Below are 24,762 nucleotides of genomic sequence, written 5' to 3'. Positions count from 1 at the left end.
TTACCACTATTAAATAATCATTTATCATATATTTCTTCATCATCAAATAGTAATAAATGCGCCACATTATATATAATAGAATATAAATAAGATGGTGGTATAGTTTATAACATTATTATATATATCACACATCAGTATATGATGTATTATTTTTATCCTTATATTTAAATTAACATATTTGCACATCAATATATATTACTTCAAATAAAATAATAAAAATAACAAATCACATAATGTATAATGTAGATGATGATAAATAAAATTTTTTTAATAAAAAAAAATATTACCTCATATACAATGTGATTTATCATTTTATTTAAATTAATATACTTATACATCAATATATGTATATAGATAAATCGCCGTGAGAACGTTTTCCGTTTCAAAATATACATAATTAACAGTCACATCATTAGGAATCTCGGGAACTGTACAAGACAATAATGCAGTCTTTCTGGGGGGCGTAGATTTGTATTAGACCATGCACGTTGAATGACAAAAAAAAAAAATAGGAAGAATGACAACTGATAACTTGTACAGATTTGACTCTCCAAATCCCAAAACTTTACGTAATCTTATTATTATTTTTATATTTCTTTTGACAGCACTTGTCTCGTCTCCTCTTTTGATGAGATTTTATTTATTTATTTTGGCATAGGATGTCCAAAAATGCTCAGCCTCTCTTCTCTTTAATAATTTCTAGTCCATTCCAGAAATATTTTTTGTTATTTTTTTTTTAATAAAAATGAATACTTTCATATTAGATTGAAATAATAATTAAAAAAGAATAATGTTATTTATTATTTTAATATAATATTAAATAATTGAATATTATTTATTATATTTTATAATTTATTTATAAATTTATTATCTAATGTTATGAGATGATGAAAGAATGATAGAAAAACAAATATCTATAGATTTTATTTCTAGAAAAATGGTAAGAAGAATTCAAATGGTTGTTTCTTGTTGGCGACTTTTAAGAAAAAAATTAATACCATTCCTCATCTTTTGGATCATTTACCTTTCAAACTATCGTCCATTTCATAACTGGAGAAGCACCAACGCCTAGAAAATAGGTGATAAAGATAAAGACCCTAAATACCTGTTCCACGTTCAACGACACACACATACGTGCATATCTTGTTCTAATCCACCACAGCTGATGATAGAAGAAAAAACCAAAGATTTCAAGAAGAAAAGGCTGCTCTCAAATTTGACCACTCTGTTTGGCTTCTTTCTCTTCACCATTACATCCTAATAAAGGTCGAAAACCAAATGCAGCCAAAACAAACCCGTCTCTCTCTCTCTCTACCTTTTATAGCATAAAGTGTGTAAATTGGTGAGCTTTGGAATCTTTTGCAAATGCCCAGTTAGAGTTTTGTATTCTTATGATCTGATTTTGCCACTTTTTCTCTCGCGCAAGAGAGGAAGTACTGTTAGACACCATCTCAGAGAGCGAGAAATGGGAAGCAAATGGAGGAAAGTGAAGCTAGCTCTTGGCATCAACTCCTCCTGCCTTTACGTTCGTCAAACTCTGGACGATTGCTCGCCTCCTATGGCATCCGCAGCCAGACTCTCCGATGCCGTTTCACCCTCCACGGGTCATGGCTCTGGTCTTCGTCGGACAACGCAGACTCCATCCTCCTCGGGCCGTCGAGTCTCCATAACTGGACCAACATCCTCTAAGGTTTGCATCTATGGTTATAGAAAGAGATTATCTGGTTATATAGGGCAGCTATTTGTTTTTCTTGTATGAATCTTTGCATGGTAATACTCATTGGGATAGGTATTTAGATTTGTTTCTGAGGTTGTTTTGTGAGAAGTTCTTGATTTTGTTTTTCTCCTGTTATATCATTGAATCGTTTAGTGTGTTCTTCGCATTTGTGAATATCCATGGTGGATTCTGATTGTAAACTTAAGCTAGCTAAATAAATTTTCTTTTGACCGGAGTTAGTTGATGTGATCTATTTTTATAAATATATCGTTACTGGTAATATGTATCTTATAATCTGTCTCACTCATTGTTTTCAATTGGTGGGGATGGTGATAATGTGATATCAATGACTATTGTGGAGGTGGGTATTGATTGTCATGTTGTTTTCAAGTGTGCCGAGGCTTGTGGGGTTGGGTAAAGTGGAGTTGTCCCTTTGAGGACCTTGGTCTTTTGGCTTATTAGAAAAGGAATACCCTGCTGCACTTCTCTATTTCTTTCCTTTTCATCCCCCCTTGAACCAAAGTGATTTGTCTTGTCAGCACAAGTGCATATTAGCCTCCTTCCCTCTCTCCTCTCTCTCCCCTTTTGATGTCAATTTTCCAAAAGACCATACCGTTGATTGGGAACTTTCCTGCAATAAGCTTCTACAGATCAGATGGCAGGATTGAAGAAAATAAAAATAAAAAGGAAATACTAGAGCAATTCATTATTTACACTTCTTTTGATGGACTTTTTGTATTTTCTTTTCTTTGTTTTGTTTTTCTTTTGCTATTGAAAGCTTCATCATTAGTTTTGGAGTATTTCTGCCAGAAAAAGAACAGGTTTGAGAATTGTTTCATTATTCTTACTTTTTAAAGTCACCGGTTGATTGCAGTTAAATATCCATGATGTTGTCCACAAGTTTTTGACTACCTATCATTGACTTCCTTTACTCGTTGTTTAGCTGATCTATGGAGGGGTCATACAGTATCTGGAATAAATTGTTTTTAACTTTTTTCTCGAAATTGGCAGCTGTAGTGTAGATAAGTTACATTGTATTTCATCTTTTCATGCACTGGTCTTGGTAGTGGACCAGCATGTGGACAGAAAGGGTCGTTCCTAGACTCTATAATTCATGATGACCTCTGGCAATCTTACATTTATCCTAGAATATCATTTTGTTGGTGTACTCAGATTCACGAATCTGCTTTGGATCTGAGTCCCGAAATTGAAATACGAAAACATTTTTCGATAAGAACTTTCATAATGCAACCTTTCATATTCGTCAGGGAGAGAAATTTTTAGATCTCTACTTTCATAATGGTAATGCTCTGCTTGTAAAATTCAAGCGGATGCCTTTATTATTATGAGCATTTGAATTGTGAAATATGATTTCTTTGTTACTTATGATGAACTTCAATATGAACATTTCTGCAATAACTTAAAATGCTATTCTAGCTTTAGAAAATACACAAAATGGGATTCTAGGCGAAGAGGGCTTTAAAGTTCCAGCATTTGAAACCCCAAGGGATTGGCCCAAGTGGTGAAGGCCTTGGTCTTGGGGTCTCACTTTCTTCAAGGTCCAAGATTCAACACTTCACGGGTGTAAACAATCATTTGAGGCCACACCCCCTAGTGAAAAGCCAGTGATTTAACCAGTTCCGTGTAGGAAAACTTCCGAGGGTGGGGTGCAAGGGACCGGGGTTTACTTTGTAGGGGGTGGGTCCAAAGGGCCCTGCCTTGGGGAGGTTCCCTGACAAAAAAAAAAAAAAGAAAAAGAAAAAAAAAAAAGAGTTCCAGCATCTGAAAATAATTTCATTGTTAATTTCAATCTTTTTTTTATCATCATTGAAGTACAACAATAATCATAGCCTTTTTTCTAACTTATCAAAAAGAAAAGCATAGCCTGTTCTCTGCTTGTAAAATAGTGATTTATTTAATTGTGCATCATTAAGCTTGCAGATCAATTCATGGCAATGAAATTTCATTACTTTGTTTATTTTTGCATGAATGCTTGTGATTGTACCTATTTCTTATCCTAGATTGGGATCATTCAATCTCACATGCTTCTCTTTCAAAACTGCAGAGGACCTGTGCAATATGCCTGACCAACATGAAACCAGGCCAGGGTCATGCCATTTTCACTGCAGAATGCTCCCATTCTTTTCACTTCCACTGTATTACCTCTAATGTGAAACATGGGAACCAAATTTGCCCAATCTGTCGTGCAAAATGGAAAGAAATTCCATTTCAAACCCCTGCATATGATCTTTCCCATGGAAGGTCCCAAATCAACCCAGTAAGTAGGCCCCAAGGTGATGGCTGGATGACTGTTCGGCGACGCCTCCTTCCCCCTCGGTTAGGCACAAATGGGGAGATTTCTACAATATTTCAAACCCCTGAGCCCAGTGTCTTTGATGATGATGAAGTTTTGGATCACCAAACTGAGATTACCGAGACACGTACATCTGCTAATGAAGCTGCTGTTGACAATGCTATTGGAATAATACACATTAAAACTTATCCAGAAGTTTCTGCTGTTCCTAGATCAGCCTCTCACACTGATTTCACTGTACTAATACATCTCAAGGCTCCTGTTACAAGTGAAAGGCAGGATCGAAACGGAAACCTGACTGAATTGCCGCCAGTATGTCGAAACTCTCGTGCTCCAGTTGACCTTGTCACAGTGCTTGATGTTAGTGGCAGCATGGCAGGTACCAAGCTGGCCTTGCTAAAAAGAGCCATGGGCTTTGTAATAGAGAACCTTGGGCCCTCTGATCGGCTTTCCATCATTGCCTTCTCGTCTACAGCCTGTCGCCTCTTTCCTCTCCGTCGAATGACTGATAGCGGACGGCGGCAGGCTTTACAGGATGTCAATGCTCTGATTTCAAATGGTGGGACAAACATTGCTGAGGGCCTAAGAAAAGGCGCCAAGGTGTTGGTAGACCGCAAGTGGAAGAACCCAGTTGGCAGCATCATACTATTATCTGATGGGCAGGATACATATACTGTCAGTTATAATGGGGCCCGTGTTCAAATAGACTACCAATCACTTTTACCCCCCTCAATATGTCGTAATGGTGGTGAAGGCTTGCAAATTCCGGTGCATGCATTTGGATTTGGCACAGATCATGATGCTGCATCAATGCACTCGATCTCTGAGATTTCAGGGGGGACATTTTCTTTCATAGAAGCTGAAGGTGTGATTCAGGATGCATTCGCACAATGCATTGGAGGCCTCCTGAGTGTTGTGGTACAAGAGCTACAAATCGGAGTTGAGTGCGTTCACCCGAGTTTGCAACTCAGTTCAATAAAGGCAGGAGGTTACCAAACCAGCATGGTGGCAGATGGAAGAATGGGTTTTATCAATCTTGGGGTCTTGTATGCTGAAGAGGAAAGGAATTTTTTGGTGGCAGTCAATATTCCAGTTTGTTCCTCTGAGGAGATGTCATTGTTAAATGTTAGATGCATTTATAGACACCCTATTACAAAGCAAATGGTGAGTTTGGAAGAAACGAATGAAGTAAAGATCCAGAGACCCGAAATCACTAGTGAACTGGTCGTTTCCATGCAAGTGGACAGGGAGCGGAATAGGCTTCGTGCAGCAGAGGCAATGGCTGAGGCTAGAGTTGCAGCTGAAAATGGTGATCTAGCTGGTGCAGTCTCCATCCTAGAGAGCTGTCATAGGGTATTGTCTCAAACTGCCTCTGCACAAGCTAGTGACCGCTTATCCAACTCACTTTGTGCTGAGTTGAAGGAGATACAAGAAAGAATGGCAAATCGTCAGGTATACGAGGCATCTGGAAGGGCTTATATTCTATCAGGATTGAGCTCACACTCGTGGCAGAGGGCAACAGCGCGAGGTGATTCCACAGATAGTACAAGCCTTGTGCAAGCGTACCAAACCCCATCCATGGCTGACATGGTAAACCGGTCCCAAACCATGATTGCAGAGAACTCAGCACCTCATCGATCTCTCCAGCCTGCTCAATTGTTTCTATCAAGATAACAGTCATGGTAATAGTTAGAATTGTCTTTGCAAAATTATCCTCACTTCACATATATTTTGTATCAGCCGAACTTTTTGCATTCTTTGTTATTGTCGTCTTTTATACCCTATTGTGGCTTTTGGAAGAGGGGTGTTAATGCAGAGAATTTTCAGGTGTTGAGCTGGTTGAAGTTGTTTCTAGTTTTGGCTTGAAGATGAATAAGAATTGGGGGAAGGTGTTCTAATGGGGCTCGGCTGAGATAAAAGGTGAAAAGTGAAGGTGCTACTTAAGCATTACACTGTGATTTCTGTGGTGATGTATATAGAGATTTTGTTGTTCTCTCTTCTCTGAGAAGAAAGGGGGGGTATAGCTTTGTAATTGTGGGTATTCTTGGGGCTCACTTTGGTATATATATTATTCTCTGAATTACTGCTCCTGATTCTTTTTTCATTATGCCATACAAAATTAACTACTTTGTGACACTTCTTGAATGTACTTTCAGCTCTTTTGCAATTATTTTAAAACTCTGTGATATGATTCCGTTGATTAGTTTTAAAATGAGTTGTAATTTGTAAAAAAGTTGGAGATATATCATTACCCGTCTGGTCAAACTCGGGCAACCCCCACCCTGACCCAACATGGTACACCTCAAGCGAGCACACCTAAATTGAATTCAGAATCGGGAATAACTAATTTAATGAATCGGACGGTTCATGATAATATTGAACAAACTATTTTAGTTTTAATAAAATATAGTAAAAAGTATATATAATACATTTCAAGCATTTAAAATCATATATTAAGAAGTTTAAAATAGGAATTCATTTACCAACTTTATTAAGAATATGAGGTGGGGTTGGCTAAATTAAATGTTGATGGTGGTTCGCTTGTTAACCCGGGGATGTCTGGCGGGGGAGGTATTGTTCGAAATGCCCAGGGTCGTACTTGGGGGGTTTTGCTCATTGCTATGGACAAGCTATCAACACAATTGCTGAATGCCGAGCCTTTCTTGATGGGCTTTTGTCTATGTCAACTGCTGGGTTTGAGGGTTTTTTTTTTTTTTTGTTGAGTCGGGCTCAAGTGTTGTGGTGGGTTGGTTTATTTTGGGGATTTGTAACTATTGGTATTTAGGGATTTTTTGGGAAGAAGCCCATTCTATTATTTCTTCTATAAACATTCAGTGTAGGCATGCGTTTAGAGAAGCAAACACGGTGGTGAATTTTTTAGCTAAACATGGGGCTAATGGAGGGATTTGGGATTTCTTTGGGAAGGAGTTTGGTCTGGGGAGGCTTAGGGTCTTATTCGTACGGATAGATTGGGCATTTCTAATGTTAGACCTTAGGTGAAATTTTTTATTTTGATTGGAATTATTGTTATAATTATGGCCGTTTCCTCTGCCAGAGTGAGGGTTTTATTAATAAATAGAGATGCCGTCCTCCTTTTCTTTTTCTTTATTTTTTAAAAATTTGAAAATATGAGATGCATCTAAATAGTTTCAATATGACCTCGATTGATTTCATTCTGTTGCCTCAAATATTATCATTTATATAAGATAAATACTCCTTGCGTTACCATGTCATGAAAAATGGTAGTATTTTGTGGACAATTATAAATCTAATACAAAGTACTCATTCATTTCCTTATTTTTTCTATTCAACTAAATATAGTAAAGAACTTCATGTTTTAGTATTTAATTTTTTCTACCCTTCTTATTGAACACGAGTGGAAAAGTTCACATATATTTAATCCTATGATGTTTTCGTACAATATACATTAAAAGAAAAACATATTTCTCGAACATAATAAAATACATAATTTTAGAATCGGTTCAAATCAGGTTTTAAATTGTCTAGAATCGATATGAGTGGGCTGATTGAACTGGTTCCACTCAAACCGGTTTTGTGAATGATTAAAAAGAATTTACTAAAATTGATTTTGTTTTCAATCATTCATATTGAATCGATTAAGGGCTAGTTTGGTTACACAAAATTAAATTATCTCATCTCATCTTATATAATTATTACAATTTTCTCAAATTTTCATATAAAATATAATAAATAATTCAATATTTTCAAATCCTAAAATAAAATTAATATTAACAAATTATATTATAATAATATTTTATTCAATTTTCAAAAAAATATTTCATTATGTCTCATCTCATCTAAACTATATAACCAAACAAGGCCTAAATCAATATGAAAATTAAACCTTTTTGTCAACCTCACTTTTTAGTATTTTTTATAGTTATCTTTCATCCTCTAAATTGTTGCCTAACCATAGCTAAGTGTTTAAGCATCCGTCTACTTTTTTATATGACCCATGAACTCGATACAATTCTAATAATAAATAAGCAAGTTATAGATGAGGATTCTAACCCGTTTAATTAAATTGGTTGAATTAGGGTTTACTAATATATAACTCAATTTGACACAACTCAAATCCAACATACAACATTCAGAGTTACCAATCAACCTACCTACAAATCCAACATAAAATTAATGAGCTAGGGTAGACACGTTTAATCAAATAGGTTGTGGATTAGATTTGATTCAAATCTGAGTTGACATGATCCAAACTCACTACTACTACAACACGACCTGCCAACCTTAGCCGACCCTCATTTTATAGAAGAGTGATGATATTATATACAGTAGTGAATTGTGTAAATATCATGCTGTCATTTTGAAAGAGAGTGAGTTCACTATTAAGAAATTAATATTTTTTTACGTGGATCTCTTGTTTATTCAATTTTTTCTAAGTGATTGTATGACACTTACGCATTCACAACTGTAACTATCATTTTTCTTTATAGAAACATTTTCCTCCATCACACAACTAACATGAATTACTTTAAGATACCTCGTCTGATTTAGTGCACGAAGTTTATCCAAAATCCCGTATCTTGTTTGTTCTTAATGTGCAACCAACCCACTAAAAGATAAATAAATAAATAAATCTCAATGAAGGTCGATCCCCAGCATTCACAAAACTACCAACAAGTTTGTGCTTAAGAAATCTAAATTCCTTAAAGGCCGAGAATACAACAAGAGGAATCAAAATCCAAATCAACCATTGCCACTCAAACTCACCCAACGCAAGTGTGTTTTAGAAAACCAAACCTCCAAGAATCTAAAAGGTAAAATGATATTTACAATCGTGAAGTGCTTTCGCCGAAAAATCTCTATGAAAAAAGCTAATAAATACAGGATCTACGTGACAAAAAAATTGAGTTTTTAATAATAGATCCCACTCATTTTTAAAACTATTACATAGTGATTGTGCACTCAACAATTATATATAGCATTACTCATCTAAAAAATGTTTTTATCGTCAAAGGTAATGTGTTTGTTTATAGGGCACCTTTCGTACTATTTATTACAATTTCAACCTAGCTAATTAACTCTCACTTAAGGAGGTAGAGCCCAACCATGCTAAACTAATTCACACGTGCATAATTATTTAAACCACGTGTGGCCTTGGCCTTGCTTGATCAAGGGTGTGGAGGATATCTGATCTCACTATCATATCTCGACGTTACTCCTACCATGATTTATGATTGTAGATAGGACTGTTCATCCGGACCGGTTTTTATTCGGTCCGGACCGGAACCCGGATAACCGGGTTTCCGGTTGCGGTTTTCGGCCCGGATGAAATCCGGGTCGGATTCCGCATTTGCAAAACTGGATACATCTGGTCCGGACCCGGGTATGAAACCCGGGTTCCGTTTTATAACCCGGTTAACCGGGTTTGTATAAAAACTTCAAAAATCCGTATCTCTCTCTAAAGCCCTCGTCTCCCCGTCTTCCCAACTTCCCAAGTCCTCTCTCTCTCTCTCTAACACCCGAAACCCTAGCCGCCCCCGTAGTCTCCTTCGTTCTTCACTCCCCAACTCCCCGACCACGATCTCTCTGTTGTCGAGCTTGAGCTTGGGATCCCGCGGTCTGAGAGTCTTCATTCTAGTGCCGATGCCGAAAAACCTCGATAAGTCTCTCTCCCGATCTGTGAACAATGCATGTAAAAGTGGTAGATCTAGCGATTTGGTGAATTGGGTCTCTGTGCTTGGATAGATCTGGTAGATCTAGTGAAGTGTCGAATGGGAGTTTTAGGGTTTTTTTGGGATTTCCCTTTTTCTATCTTAGTGGGTTTATTTTTTTTTTCGTTCAGTTCTTGTTCTTTATTTCTATGTTTCCTTACAATCTGAACAAATCTCGATAGATTTGAAGAGATTTTGTTTAGATCTAAGTCATTAAGGTTTCTGTTTTACATGGGTGTTTTTGTTATAGTTTGTTCTCTGCAATTTGGTTCTGTTTTTTTTCGATTTGTGTCTTGTAGCTTTTGTTCTGTGCTACGGATTGTGTAGCTTTTTTTCAGGTCAGATATATTGCATCCTTCTTCAAATCTTTTAGGGTTTTTCCTTTTATTACTTTTTTTATTTGGGTCTGTTGTGATGAGAATGTTTGAATGTAAGAAGTAATTTTTTAGGGTTTTTTTGGCTTTTATTACTTTGTTGATTTGGGTTTTATGTGACTTCGAGTAGATGAGATTCTTTATGTGGCTTCGAGTAGATCAAAGTGAATTGTTTATGTAAGCAGTGAAAGCTCTCTGCTCCTTGTTGTATATTTCTTCACCTTAAAAGCATGATAAATGGTTGCATAGAGTTGGAGAAGTCTTTATGCCTTTCCACAAGTTGCAGCTATTGGGAATATGGTCCCTAGCTATTTGTCTCATATGGAAGGAAGGAAGGAGGGAAAAGACTGATGCTTCGAAGTCATGAAGGAGCATTCACATGGAGGATCTCAGACGTTTCTTTTTCAAGACATTATTCCTTGAGACAATATTTATATAACTTTCATGACTTTCTTATTGCTATTTCTTCTTCCTCTTAATTAGGTATCTCTCTTGTATACACCGAGTGAACTTGGGTTTTGTCTAGTATTCTATTTAGAAAACTTTTACTTCAAAAATGATATTTCTTCCCATGTTTGAGATCTAGTATTGTTGTAAGTATTGAGATTTGTAGTTCCATGTTACTATGCCAAATCTTGGGTTTGTGACAACATATGCCTCTTGCTTCACCATTTTCAAGTTTTGGTTAAGAAAGTAAACCGTGCTCTTTCCCTCTTTTTTTTTTTTCATCTTTTTGTATCTGCAGAAACAGTTCAATATAATTTAAGGGGTTTAATTTAAAAAAAAAAAAAAAAAAAAAAAAGACCCGGGTTCAATCCGGGACCGGAATCCGGGTTTTTCAAAACCCGGATTCATACGGGTTCCGGCCCGTTTCTGACCCGGGATAACCTGGTCCGGGTTCCGGCCCGGATTTGAAATCCGGGTTCCGGTTTGGGTCCACCCGGATTCTTGGGTCGGAACCCGGATGAACAGGCCTAATTGTAGAGGAAGGGGAGGGCTCATGCTGTCGGTCGTGGTAGATTCGGAGGTGGCATTGTACTCTACATATATATTTACTAATAATTATTTCACACTAGATATCAACTCATTCGTCCATGTCTCATCATGAATTTTTTCAAATAAAAATTAAAAAGTCTTAACTTACTTTTAAGATCAAGCACAATCGCAATCAACATTAATAAATTAGTTTATCCAAGAATCTCTAATATTTATTATATTTTCATCTCATCAAATAATGGTTCTGATTTACTTCATCCTAATCAACTTTTTTAAATTGAAAATTTTCTTAAAAACTTATGAGGTGCTTCTAAATAGTTTCAATATGACCTCGATTGATCTCATTATGTTGCCTCAAATATTATCATTTATAAAAGATAAATACTCCTTGCGTTACCATGTCATGAAAAATAACTAAAAATAGTAAAGAAGTTCATGTTTTAGTATTTAATTTTTTCTACCCTTCTTATTGAACACAAGAATGGAAAAGTTCACATATCTTTAATCCTATGATGTTTTTCGTACAACAAATTTAGAAAGAAAAACATGTTTCTCGAACATAATAAAATACATACTTTTTTAATCGATTCAAATCAGATTGAACTTGTCTAGAATGGATATGAGTGGGCCGATTGAACCGGTTCCACTCAAACCGGTTTTGTGAATGATTAAAAAGAATCTACTGAAATCGATTTCGTTTTCAATCATTCAAATTGACAATATGAAAATTAAACCTTTTTTTCCACCTCACTTTTAGTATTTTTGATACCGACCTGCCAACCTTAGCCGGCCCTCATTTCATAGAAGAGTAATGCTACTATAGATACGGTAGTAGATTGCATAAATGTCATGCTGTCATTTTAAAAAAAAGTGAGTCTGCTATTAAGAAATTAATTTTTTTTATGTAGATCTCTTGTTTATTCTATTTTTTCAAAATGATTGTATGGTACTTACGCACTCACAACTGCAACTATCATTTCTCTTTATAAAAACATTTTCCTCAATCACACAAACAACATGATTTTACTTTAAGATACCTCGTATGATTTAGTGCACAAAGTTTATCCAAAAATTTCATATCTTGTTTGTTCTTAATGTGCAACCAATCCACTTTAAAAAAAAAAAAAAAAAAAAAAACTCAATGAAGATTGATTCCCCAGCATTCACAAAACTGCCAACAAGTTTTTGCTTAAGACATTTAAATTCCTTAGAGGTCGAAAATACAACAAGAGGAATCAAAATCCAAATCAACCAATGCCACTCAAACTCACCTAACGCCAGTGTGTTTCAGAAAACCAAACCTCCAAGAATCTAAAAAGTAAAATGATATTTGCAGTCATGAAGTATGCAAGCATCATGTAATTTCTCTAAAAAAAATGAATAAATACAGGATCTACGTGAAAAAAATATTAATTTTTTAATAATAAATCTCACTAATTTTTTAAACTATTGCGCGATATTTATGCACTCAATAACTATATATAGCATTAATCGTCTAAAAGATATTTTTATCGTTAGAGGTACTATGTTTGTTTATAGGGCACCTTTCGTACTATTTATTACAATTTCAGCCTAGCTAATTAACTCTCACTTAAGGAGGTAAAGCCCAACCATGCTAAACTAATTCACACGTGCATAATTATTTAAATCACCTGTGGCCTTGGCCTTGCTTGATGAAGGTGGAGGATACTTGATCTCGCTATCATATCTCGACATTACTCCCACCATGATTTATGACTGTAGAGGAAGGAGAGGGCTCATGTTGTCGGTTGTGGTAGATTCGAAAGTGGCATCGTACTCCACATATATATCTACTAATAATTATTTTACACTTGACACCAACTCATTCGCCCATGTCTCATCATCAATTTTTTTCAAATAAAAGTTAAGAAGTCTTAACTTGCTTTTAGGATGAAGCACAATCGCGATCAACATTAATAAATTACTTTATCCAAGAATCTCTAATACTTATTATATTTCTTTTTCATGCTTGTAGCATGCTCATCAAACAATGGTTCTGATTTTACGTCGGCCTAATCAACTCTTTTTTTAAATTGACAAATTTCTTAAAAACTTATGTTGGTTGGGAGATAACAAATAACTAAAAAAATCTTGTAGTCGTATTATAAAACATTTTAAAAATCTAACAAATACCTACATTATCTACCACTCCTTAACTCTATGAGGGCCCCAATGTCTATCATATAATGAAAAAGAAAATTATAATCCTCATCATCCATATACCTAAAAGTCATCTCAAACTTTTTAGCTGTCTTGGCCTGCAACATCATGTATGTTGAATTTTATCAAGTCGGCACATCAAGAAACAATTTTTCTTTCGTAATCACTTTTCTCCTTTCCTTTTAAACTTATCAAATATTACAGAGATTCATGCATTTCAAACCACATTATGAATCTGTAAATGTTATGGCAATTACATTTATTATTATGCTTTATTAATCTGACCTCTCTTGTTTCTATGTGTTACGTTTGGATGGATGTAAAGAAGCTTCTGGATTAGTGAAGCCTCATGACCAGCACGTGACTGTAAGCTACTTCAAACCGAGGCCAAGTTTGAGCCGTAGGATCTGTCCACGTGGAGCCATCTGTCATGCCATATAAATGCATCGTTTCAGCTGTATTCTTTAACCTAATTTCATTTTGTGTATTCGGCTGATTGAGAGAGGGGGGGTCCGAGAGAGAGTGAAGAGAAGGGGGAAACTAGGGTTCATGTTTGGGAAGAAAATCTTTGATTTTCTTGAGTGTAAATGAGTGCTCTGTAATCTGAGAACGTTTCTGAGGCTTCTCTGTGATGGATATTGATATCAATAAAGCTCTGAGGCCCATTCCTGCCGTGGACGTAGACCATTAGGGTCGAACCACGTAAATCGGTTGTGTTCTTTCTTTCTTGCTCTATTTTGCTTATTTCTTTATCTTCTTGATTATTAATCTTGTTGTATACGATTCCTGATTATTATTTGGATCTGTTTGCATATTAGGGTTTAGTCATAAATCTGTTTGGCTCGTTGGTTCTGTTTTGAATAAATCAGTATATGTTTTCAATATCATTACCTGTAGTACAGTTTGTATATGTATATGCTTAAAGGTTACTCTGAACATATCTGTATAGAGTTTTGCATTCGTGTTGAGACTTTGGTATAAACAGAGTGTTGTACTAAAGGAAAGACTCAGGCATATAACATTACAAGTGGTATCTAGAGCCTAGGTTGATGGGGACCATGAGGTTTGATATTGAAAAATTTACTGGGGAGAATGATTTCGGGCTATGGAGGATTAAGATGAGGGCATTGCTAGTCCAACATGGACTGCAAGATGCCCTCCTAGGTGAGAAAAAGAAAGGATCTTCCTCGAAAGAGGAAGATAAGGAATCTGTCCATAAGGACATTCTCCAAAAGGCACACAGTGCCTTAATCCTATCCCTTGGGGATAAGGTCCTGAGGGAAGTGGCCAGTGAGGAAACTGCTGCTGGTATATGGCTCAAATTAGAAAACTTGTATATGACTAAATCCCTAGCAAATAGACTTCATAAGAAAACCAAACTTTATACTTTTAAGATGACCCCTGGAACTTCAATAGGGCAGCACCTTGATGAGTTTAATAAAATCATCCTAGATCTAGTAAATATAGATATCAAGGTGGAGGATGAGGATCAAGCTATTCTTTTACTTAGTTCTTTGGACTCATCTTATCAAAGCATAAAGGAAACCATGATGTTTGGAAGAGACTCTCTTACACTAGATGAAGTACAATCTGTACTTCATACTAGGGAACTGCAATACATAGGGGAATCAAAACAAAATCATGGGGAAGGTTTGACTGTCAGGGGTAGAACAGAAAAAAGAGAAAAGAGGGGCAAGAATGAGGGCAAGAAGTTTAGGTCTAAGTCAAAAGGAAAACACTTTAAGTGTTTTCACTGTCATAAAGAAGGACATTTCAAGAAGAACTGTCTTGAAAGAAAGAATAATACAGAAAATAAGAATAAAGAGGCAGGAGATGCCTCTGTAGTATTAGAAGGATATGAAAGTGCTGAGGTACTCACTGTAAGTGAGGTTGACTCAAAAACAGAGTGGATAATGGACTCTGGCTGTTCCTTTCATATGTGTCCAATCAAAGAATGGTTTGAGACATTCTCTGAGTTAGATGGGGGGCAAGTAATTCTAGGAAACAATAAGTCCTGCAAAATCATGGGTATAGGGTCAGTGAGACTAAAAATACATGATGGTACTGAAAGGGTTTTAAGGGAGGTTAGATTTATACCTGAGTTGAAGAGAAATTTAATTTCTCTTGGCATGCTTGATTTATCAGGCCATACCTTCAAATCTGAGGCAGGGGTTCTTAGGGTTACAAGAGGGTCCTTGGTTATTATGAAAGGAGTGATTAAGAATGGTTTATACACACTACTTGGTAAAACTATAGTTGGGGAAGCATCTTCTGTACAGAATACTGTACAGAACCAATCTGTGTTGTGGCATAGGAGGCTTGGGCATGTGAGTCAGAGGGGACTTATAGAGTTGCAAAAACAAGGTTTGTTAACTGACCATAATCTAAGCAACCTACCCTTCTGTGAGGACTGCATTTATGGGAAGGCTAAAAGGGTTAGCTTTAAGCCAGCAATCCATAATACCAAACAAACCTTAGACTATGTCAACTCTGATCTATGGGGACCTGCAAGAGTAAATTCACACAATGGAGGAAGCTATTTCCTATCATTTGTGGATGATTACTCAAGAAAGGTTTGGGTTTATATACTGAAAAATAAAAGTGACACTTTTGAGAAGTTTAAAGAGTGGAAAAACCTAGTTGAAAATCAAGTAGGTAGAAAACTCAAAGTTTTAAGGACTGATAATGGTTTAGAGTTCCTGTCAAATGATTTTAACATGTATTGTAAAAAGGAAGGAATTATTAGACATAAAACAGTGAGAGAAACCCCTCAACAGAATGGACTTGCTGAAAGAATGAATAGGACTATCCTAGAAAGAGTGAGGTGTATGTTGTCAAATTCAGGGCTGCCCAAAACCTTCTGGGCAGAAGCAACAAACACAGCAGTTCATCTTATAAATAGGTGTCCTTCTTCAGCAATAGGGTTTAAAACACCTCAGGAACTATGGTCTGGAAAACCTCCCACTTATGACCACCTTAGAGTTTTTGGGTGTGTAGCTTATGCACATTCAAAAACTGACAAATTGGAACCTAGGGCACTTAAGTGTATTTTCATAGGGTATCCTGAAGGGGTTAAGGGATACAAACTATGGGTAGAAGGACCTGGTAGGTTTAGATGTATAGTGAGCCGAGATGTGACCTTTAATGAGTCACAGATGGCTCGGGTACAAGAGTCACAGTCAGTGAATAATAATGACAAGTTCCTAGAGGGATCTCAGATTGAGGTGGAGCAGGTTAATACCCAACCTGAATCTGTAACTGGTAATGACAGTGACTCTGAGGGTCAAACTTCAGAGGATACAAGTCAAGGTGGAGCTAGATCTTGGAATCTGGCTAGAGATAGACAGAGGAGGGTGATTAAACCACCTTCAAGATATGGTCAAGCTGAACTTACCATATTTGCCTTAACAGTGGCTGATGAAGTAGTGTATCAGGAACCTAGAACTTACAAAGAAGCTGTGACCAGCAAAGACTCCTCTAAATGGGTATTAGCCATGCATGAAGAAATGGAATCCCTGAATAAGAATAAAACTTGGGTTCTAGTACCAAAACCCAAAGGAGTAAAATTAGTGGGATCCAAGTGGATCTTTAAGAAAAAGGAAGGCATACCAGGGATAGAAGGGACCAGGTTTAAAGCTAGGCTTGTAGCCAAAGGCTTTACACAGAGAGAAGGGATTGATTTCAATGAAATCTTCTCTCCTGTGGTTAAACATAGCTCAATTAGGCTACTTCTTGCTTATACAGCCTTTGAAAACTTGCATCTAGAACAGTTAGATGTTAAAACTGCTTTTCTGCATGGAGAACTTGAAGAAGAAATTTATATGCAACCTCCTGAAGGTTTTACTAATGAAATTAAAAACAATCAAGTGTGTCTTCTTAAAAAATCTTTATATGGTCTTAAACAGTCACCTAGACAGTGGTATAAAAGATTTGATACACACATGATTAACAATAATTTTAAAAGAAGTTGTTATGATAGCTGTGTCTATTACAAGGAGGAAAAAGGAATATTTGTTTACCTCCTATTGTATGTTGATGACATGCTGGTGGCTTGTAAAGACACTGTTATAATTGATCAAGTTAAATGCATGCTGAAATCAGAGTTTGAAATGAAAGAATTGGGCCCTGCTAAGAAAATTTTAGGTATGGAAATTGAGAGGGACAGGAGTGCTAGACTGTTATACCTGTCTCAGAAAAATTACATCTCTAAAATTCTTAAAAGATTTAGTATGGAACTTGTTAAATCTGTTAACACACCCTTAGGTCAACACTTTAAATTATCTACAGATCAGGCCCCTAAAACAGATTCTGATATTGATTTTATGCAACAAATTCCCTATGCTAGCATGGTGGGAAGCATAATGTATGCAATGGTCTGCTCTAGACCTGATCTGACTTATGCTGTGAGTGTGGTTAGTAGGTTTATGGGGAACCCTGGTAAACCCCATTGGCAAGCTATTAAATGGGTACTAAGGTATCTAGTGGGCACTACTAACTTAGGACTCAGTTATGGAAAGGGTGTTGAGAAAGGATGTGAGTTAATTGGTTTTGTAGACTCTGATTTTGCAGGAAACATAGACTCTAGAAAATCCTTAACTGGATATGTGTTTACTGCTTTTGGAGGGGCTGTTAGTTGGAAGTCACACTTACAATCTGTTGTGGCTTTGTCCACAACAGAGGCTGAATATATAGGATTGACTGAAGCAATAAAGGAGGCCATTTGGTTAAAGGGCATTGCAAATGAGTTAAGTTTTTTTAATGGTAATATTTCTGTGCACTGTGATAATCAGAGTGCACTTCACTTAGCTAAAAATCAAGTTTTCCATGAAAGGTCTAAGCATATTGATATAAGGCTTCATTTTGTTAGGGATGTTATAGAGTCTAAGGTTGTGGGTGTGGAGAAGGTCTCAACTGAGGATAACCCCTCAGATATGATGACCAAGTCACTCCCAAAGTCTAAGTTCAGACACTGTCTGAACTTAATTGGCATGGAGTCTAGAGTCTGTCCCCATTAGGGGGAAAGGTGCAAGAATGAGCCAATGATGAGGATTGATATTTTTTTTGGCAAATAAATGTTTTGCCAAGGTGGAGATTTGTAAATGTTATGGCAATTACATTTATTATTATGCTTTATTAATCTGACCTCTCTTGTTTCTATGTGTTACGTTTGGATGGATGTAAAGAAGCTTCTGGATTAGTGAAGCCTCATGACCAGCACGTGACTGTAAGCTACTTCAAACCGAGGCCAAGTTTGAGCCGTAGGATCTGTCCACGTGGAGCCATCTGTCATGCCATATAAATGCATCGTTTCAGCTGTATTCTTTAACCTAATTTCATTTTGTGTATTCGGCTGATTGAGAGAGGGGGGGTCCGAGAGAGAGTGAAGAGAAGGGGGAAACTAGGGTTCATGTTTGGGAAGAAAATCTTTGATTTTCTTGAGTGCAAATGAGTGCTCTGTAATCTGAGAACGTTTCTAAGGCTTCTCTGTGATGGATATTGATATCAATAAAGCTCTGAGGCCCATTCCTGCCGTGGACGTAGACCATTAGGGTCGAACCACGTAAATCGGTTGTGTTATTTCTTTCTTGCTCTATTTTGCTTATTTCTTTATCTTCTTGATTATTAATCTTGTTGTATACGATTCCTGATTATTATTTGGATCTGTTTGCATATTAGGGTTTAGTCATAAATCTGTTTGGCTCGTTGGTTCTGTCTTGAATAAATCAGTATATGTTTTCAATATCATTACCTGTAGTACAGTTTGTATATGTATATGCTTAAAGGTTACTCTGAACATATCTGTATAGAGTTTTGCATTCGTGTTGAGACTTTGGTATAAACAAAGTGTTGTACTAAAGGAAAGACTCAGGCATATAACATTACAGAATCATTGTATGGCATCATCACACTCCATCAAACTCTCGTAAGACTGTCTAAAATAATTCAATACCACGTCATTTGAAAAAGCATTTATCCACTATAACAGTTAATATTCTCTCAATACCCCAATTAAAGAAGCATGATTCCACATATTTTCAATAGCGTCCACTCAATGATTAACACTTAAATAAACATTTATGAGTCTTTTTTAATAATTTCCAATCTCTATAAAAAAAAATGTATAATCAAACACATAAAATAAAGATTTTGTACCTCTGTTCATATATTAGTAGTCAAAGAAGAATTTTACTACATACAAGCACAGTCGCGCACTAATCTGTTTACTAATATTGATTTATTCATACTTAAAATTTAAATTAACACTGTTTTCAATAAAATTTACTTTTTGATCAATCATATCATATTGGTGCACAGATTAATACACAATTATGCTTACAACTATATTTTTCCGTCAAAGAAATCCTTATATCACCATCTTTCAAAGGCTTTTTGAATTTAACTTTTGTCAATACAAACAATTTCATACAATTTTTGCAATTATGACATGACATAAGACCTTACACCCTGGCTCAAATGACTAATACACTTTCTTAAACTTTTACCCTTCCACAATCTTCCTTAAATGACAACTCATTCATAATAATCATTATCTCGGCAATCGTCAACCTCACAATTTTTTATTATAAAGTAAATTTTAGTTTCAATTTTTTACAAAAAAAAAAAGAAAACCTTAAAAAAAATATAAATTTTATATATCTATATTTTGTGACGATGTACAAATCAACACATTAAACATCAATAATAATTCTATGAAGACAACATCTTTTAAAAATTACTCAAGTTCTCGATTCAAACATGAAAATAGATAAATCTCTACAATAAAATTCTTACAACACATTTTCACAATAATGGATATTAAATACAATAATTATATCTGCAAGCCTTGACCTACTTATCGGGGATAGCTGAGATAAGTAGAAAGACATTAAAAGAAGATCACCCATCTTCCATGTAGTATTTGTTTATCATTGCCACTAATTAATGTAAAAAACTTATCATTAATCCAAACATTAATTAGAATGATTATTTTATAGTTTATAGATCCCATTAATTCATGACAGTCCTTAAGTTTTTACTGGATGAGGTATAAAAGTTGGGAGTTTTGCCATCCAGCTGTCTACACCCTACAACACACTTGTTTCAATTTTTTTTTTAATTTTCTGTCAAATTTATTGAGTTATTCTATTCATCATCCATATACCACATACTTGGTAAGGAAAAAAATAAAAAATAAATAAAAATTAAAATAATTGTGTAGTGTAAGGATGATGAGTAGAATTTTAAAAAGTTATATTTACATCTTTAGATCCTCATATGTCGTATAAAGATTCTATACTTTTTTTCTTAAAAGAAAAGTTAAACCCAACCATATAATTTTCATATTCTAAAACTCACACATATAAACTCCAAATGCTAAAATCATAAACCCTACGCTTATGGTTGATTTGGTAATACAAAATTAAACTATCTTATCTCGTATAATCATTATAACTTTATTAAATTTTCACACAAAATATAATAAATAATTTAATTTTTTCAAATTTCAAAATAAAACTAATATTAAAAAGTTATATTATTATAATATTTTATTTAATTTTTAACAAAAAAATTTCATATAAACACTACTACATTTTTTACTTCCACTAGCTACATTCGGTCGACTGCACGTCTGGGGTTTTGCTTCCACTTTGGGAGCATTTAGAAAAGAGAAATACTTTTTGCAGTTGGCAAATACAGTCGACGTATAGTCGTGGAGAAAAAAGTGAATTAATACGGGACCTACATGAAAAAAAAATTATTTTTATAACTTTTTTTTATTCATGTAGGTCCCCCTGAATATAAAATAATTTTTTTTATTCATTCCGTACAACCGACTACACGCTGACTGCATTTGCCGACTGTATCTAGTAAAGCCCTTCAGAAAATCACCATCACAGGGTCATAGTAGTCACTCCTCGTTGGAGCGGACCTAGCCCAAAAACAGGCTGAAAAACCACCAACATCGATAGGATATGGGCCCATTTTATCAAATTTGGCCTAACATGTTGCTTTGCAAACTATCCATCGTAAGCTGTAGGGGTGGTTTAATACAAATTGAAACATTGGTCGAAATTTAAGAGTAAAGGCCTTAGGCAATGGCCTAAATGATTTTACCATTGAGCTGATCATGTTCTTGCAAGGGTGGATCTAGTTTGTGACGCCCCCAAATCCCCACGCACAAATACGGGAAAATCGAGACGTCCAGATGATGACATCACGGGTCACCACCCTATTGACATGCTAAGTGTGTGTAAAAATCAACGAATGTGCACGAGAAATACGCAGCGAAAAGCAAAGTCAATAACTAAGTACCAGAATTTTTCTTAATTTAATACAAAGCTGTTCAAAACATACATAATAAAATATTACAAAACACAAATATAGTTTTAAACCAAATAACAAAACTTTAACTTTAACTTCAGCACCCGACGGAGCCGCGTCCTCGGGCTCAGCCTCCTCCTCCTCATCCTCAATCTCTGCACCAAAATCTACGGTACCAAAAATGGTGCCGCAGGTAAGTAAAATCCAAATACCACTATATAAAAACATATTATAACTCAAATAATATGCATGAAAGAATGCCAATGCACAAAACCCATAAAACCATAATTTTTTACCACGCACGCCAAAAATCTCATTTGGCCCAAAATATATCATTTAATCATATCCTCGCCATTATCTCAGATAATGGCCCAAAAACCAATATTGCTATTTTCCCAGAAAATGGTCCATTAACCAAACCATCAGAGCACTGTAGGGGGAATCGCAGGCGGGACTCTACCACCATCCCTGCTCACCACCATCCTTACGCGTGCACCGTAGGCGAGAATCACGGGCGGGACTCTACCACCATCCCTGCTTACCACCATCCCTACGCCGCGTGTATCGTAGGTGGGAATCGCAGACGGGACTCTACCACCATCCCTGCACGTGCCTCTGAATCAAACCAATCAATCCATACGTTCATATATACCAATAAAACATTTTTCGTTTGACAACTCAGTTTTCAATATTTAACACATGCATATGCGTGCACAATGCAATGCAAATGATACGACACTAATTAACCAACAATTTCCAAATATCCATAACAACCAAACAAGCAACTCCGTCCTCAATCCATCCGACTCCCGAACTCCTCGGACTCAGTCCGGAATCAGCCAACCAACAGCAAATAATTATTGTAGGAGCAAAATATATTTAAATCTAAAAGTAGGGTTTGAAAAATACTTACAGCGCTATATGGTATTTTTAGAAAGCTCGCGGCGTTGCAAACGGCGGAAGGAAAGCAACGTAACAGTGTAATTTATACTGTGGCCGTGGGTAATAAATTACCCATTTTTGAACGGGGACAAACCAAGGCTCAGGATTGATAGGGAATGGTCTAGGGATGTTTATGAAGTTAAAGAAAACGAGTTTTGGCCATGGGTGGTAGTGGAAATGGCGGTCGAAGGCCAAAAATGGGCTAAACGGAGTTGAGCTCGTGGGAACTGCTCCGGCAACGGATCGAGGCCGGAAATTGGTGGTTTAGGTTGGCAAAAGGTAGGGGAAGAAGCTGTGAAGAGATGGTGGCCGGAGGTGGTGCGACGGCGCCGGAATCGGTGAAAAACCGTGTGGCTTGGAAGAGCTCGTGGTGCTAACAGTGGTTCGGATGGAGGTGAAACTTGATGGGGATATTCACCGGTGAGAGGGGAAGAAAACTGGGTGGGTAATGTAGGCCACGCCACTGGCGAGCGGCGGTTCTGGGCTGCGAAAGCAACCGGCGACAGGGGGAAAAACAGAGCAGGTGCCGTGACTTCCAGGGACTCGTGGCGGCTAACGGTTGGTTCGATGACTCTGAAAATTGGTGGGGATGAACTCTGGTGGAAGGGGAAGAGATTGGTGGGGGTGGTATACAACACAGTCGCCTGACGGCAGCGTGATGGGCGGCCGAAGTGACAGCAATGGTAAGGGAAAAAAGAAGGGGCAGTGCGCGGGAGAGGAAAACGGGGAAGAAAGAAGAAGAAAAAGAAAGAAAAGAAAGAAAAGAAGAAAAGGAAAAGGAAAAAGGGAAAAAGAAAAAAAAAAAAGAAAAAAAAATGAGGTCCAATCCTCACTCCGGAAACCAAAAACTGATCCGCCGAAAACGATATTAAAAACCATAAAACGACTAAAATAAATTAAACACAATATCAAATAAATTAAAACTAATTTAAAATACATTAATTTAAAATAAATAAATCAATATATTAATTAAATTAAAAATACTCTTTCAGTAAAAATACACATAAAAACACATATAAAAACGAGTTACCACATAGTTGCCTTGATGCGAGGTGGCCCTCGGCACCTAGAGTCAAGGCGGTTCTATGGCCATCTCGTACTAACTCCTAGTCTCATACTATTAAACATATTAGATTAGAAAGAAATGTTCTCCTTATTTCTAAGTCTTGTTCATTTTATTTAGAAAAAAGTAAAGTTTATTATTAAAAAAATTAATTTTTTATATAAATTTTAATTTTTTTTTTTAAAAAGAATGTAGAGAAATTACATATTTTATTACTGCAATAGTGTAATTCGGTAAATATAATTTCTCTATATTTTTATAAAACGTACTGTAGGATCTGCTCGGGAGAGTGCATTGGACTGCCACTGCATACTGTAATTTATTAAGGTAGAAAAATGATAAACACACAATATTTTCCTTAATATATTCTATAATCACGTTTTAAAATAAGGGATATTATTATAAAATACTATATAAAAATAATATCATTTTATAAAAATGTTCTCATTTTATATGATTTATTACGAAGAGTGTTGTGTTTATGTTTACTATATCTTAATTCTTAATTCATATAAGATTTGTGTGGTTTTAAGATAATTAATGCATATGGGGACTGCCGCGTGATCAGCTGATGGACCTGTAGAAAGCTCGAAAGCACCACCTCGGCACTGCTGCATGGAGTCTGCATCAAACTTATCAATGACGCCTCCCTCATCTTCGAAGACTCCTCCCTTTCTCTCTCTTTCTAGAAAATACTTCGAAGCTTAATTTCTTTCTTCGTTTAGTGGAATCCTCACGCTGCTTATACCGACTGCAAGTGTCTCAGACATCCTGATTTCTGTTTCCTTTTTTGTAGGTTCGCAATTCTCTAGTCTTCCTGTTCTTCTTGTATGTTATTTTCTAGAGGTTTTTACTTTTTATTTCATTTCGAGGTTTTGAATTCTATGCTCGCTTCATCAACAAAATTCCATGTCTATAAAGCCCAGTCTGCTAAGCTAGCCGTTAAATTAAATTCGACGGTCCTGATTCAGCGGATCATATCAAGGTTGTCTACGTCTGGGCCCATTTTTGGTTATATCTCGGGACATTCTAGTAGCCGACAACGTATGTCTTTGAAGCCGTGGTTATATATCGGGACACTGATAGCCGACATCGTATGTCTTTGAAGACAAGTTTTCAGCTGAGAAATTTTTAACCGTTGGCAATCTTTTTTCCTTCAAAAT

The 24,762-nt window shown here is 36.2% G+C and overlaps 1 protein-coding gene across 1 annotated transcript; it reads left to right on the top strand.

The window, feature by feature from the left end:
- Window positions 1-1,116: 1,116 nt before the first annotated feature.
- LOC122294759 (E3 ubiquitin-protein ligase WAV3-like) lies at window positions 1,117-6,167 on the top strand. Its single transcript, XM_043103691.1, has 3 exons — window positions 1,117-1,690; window positions 3,783-5,713; window positions 5,859-6,167. Exons 1-2 carry the CDS (start codon window positions 1,466-1,468, stop codon window positions 5,703-5,705), a joined length of 2,148 nt encoding a protein of 715 aa, XP_042959625.1. The 5' UTR covers window positions 1,117-1,465; the 3' UTR covers window positions 5,706-5,713; window positions 5,859-6,167.
- Window positions 6,168-24,762: the final 18,595 nt, after the last annotated feature.

This window comes from Carya illinoinensis, chromosome 14, assembly GCF_018687715.1.
Source record: "Carya illinoinensis cultivar Pawnee chromosome 14, C.illinoinensisPawnee_v1, whole genome shotgun sequence".
NCBI lineage: Eukaryota > Viridiplantae > Streptophyta > Magnoliopsida > Fagales > Juglandaceae > Carya > Carya illinoinensis.
Note: the sequence above shows the minus strand (reverse complement) of the source record. Positions and strands in the feature narration are given on the sequence as shown.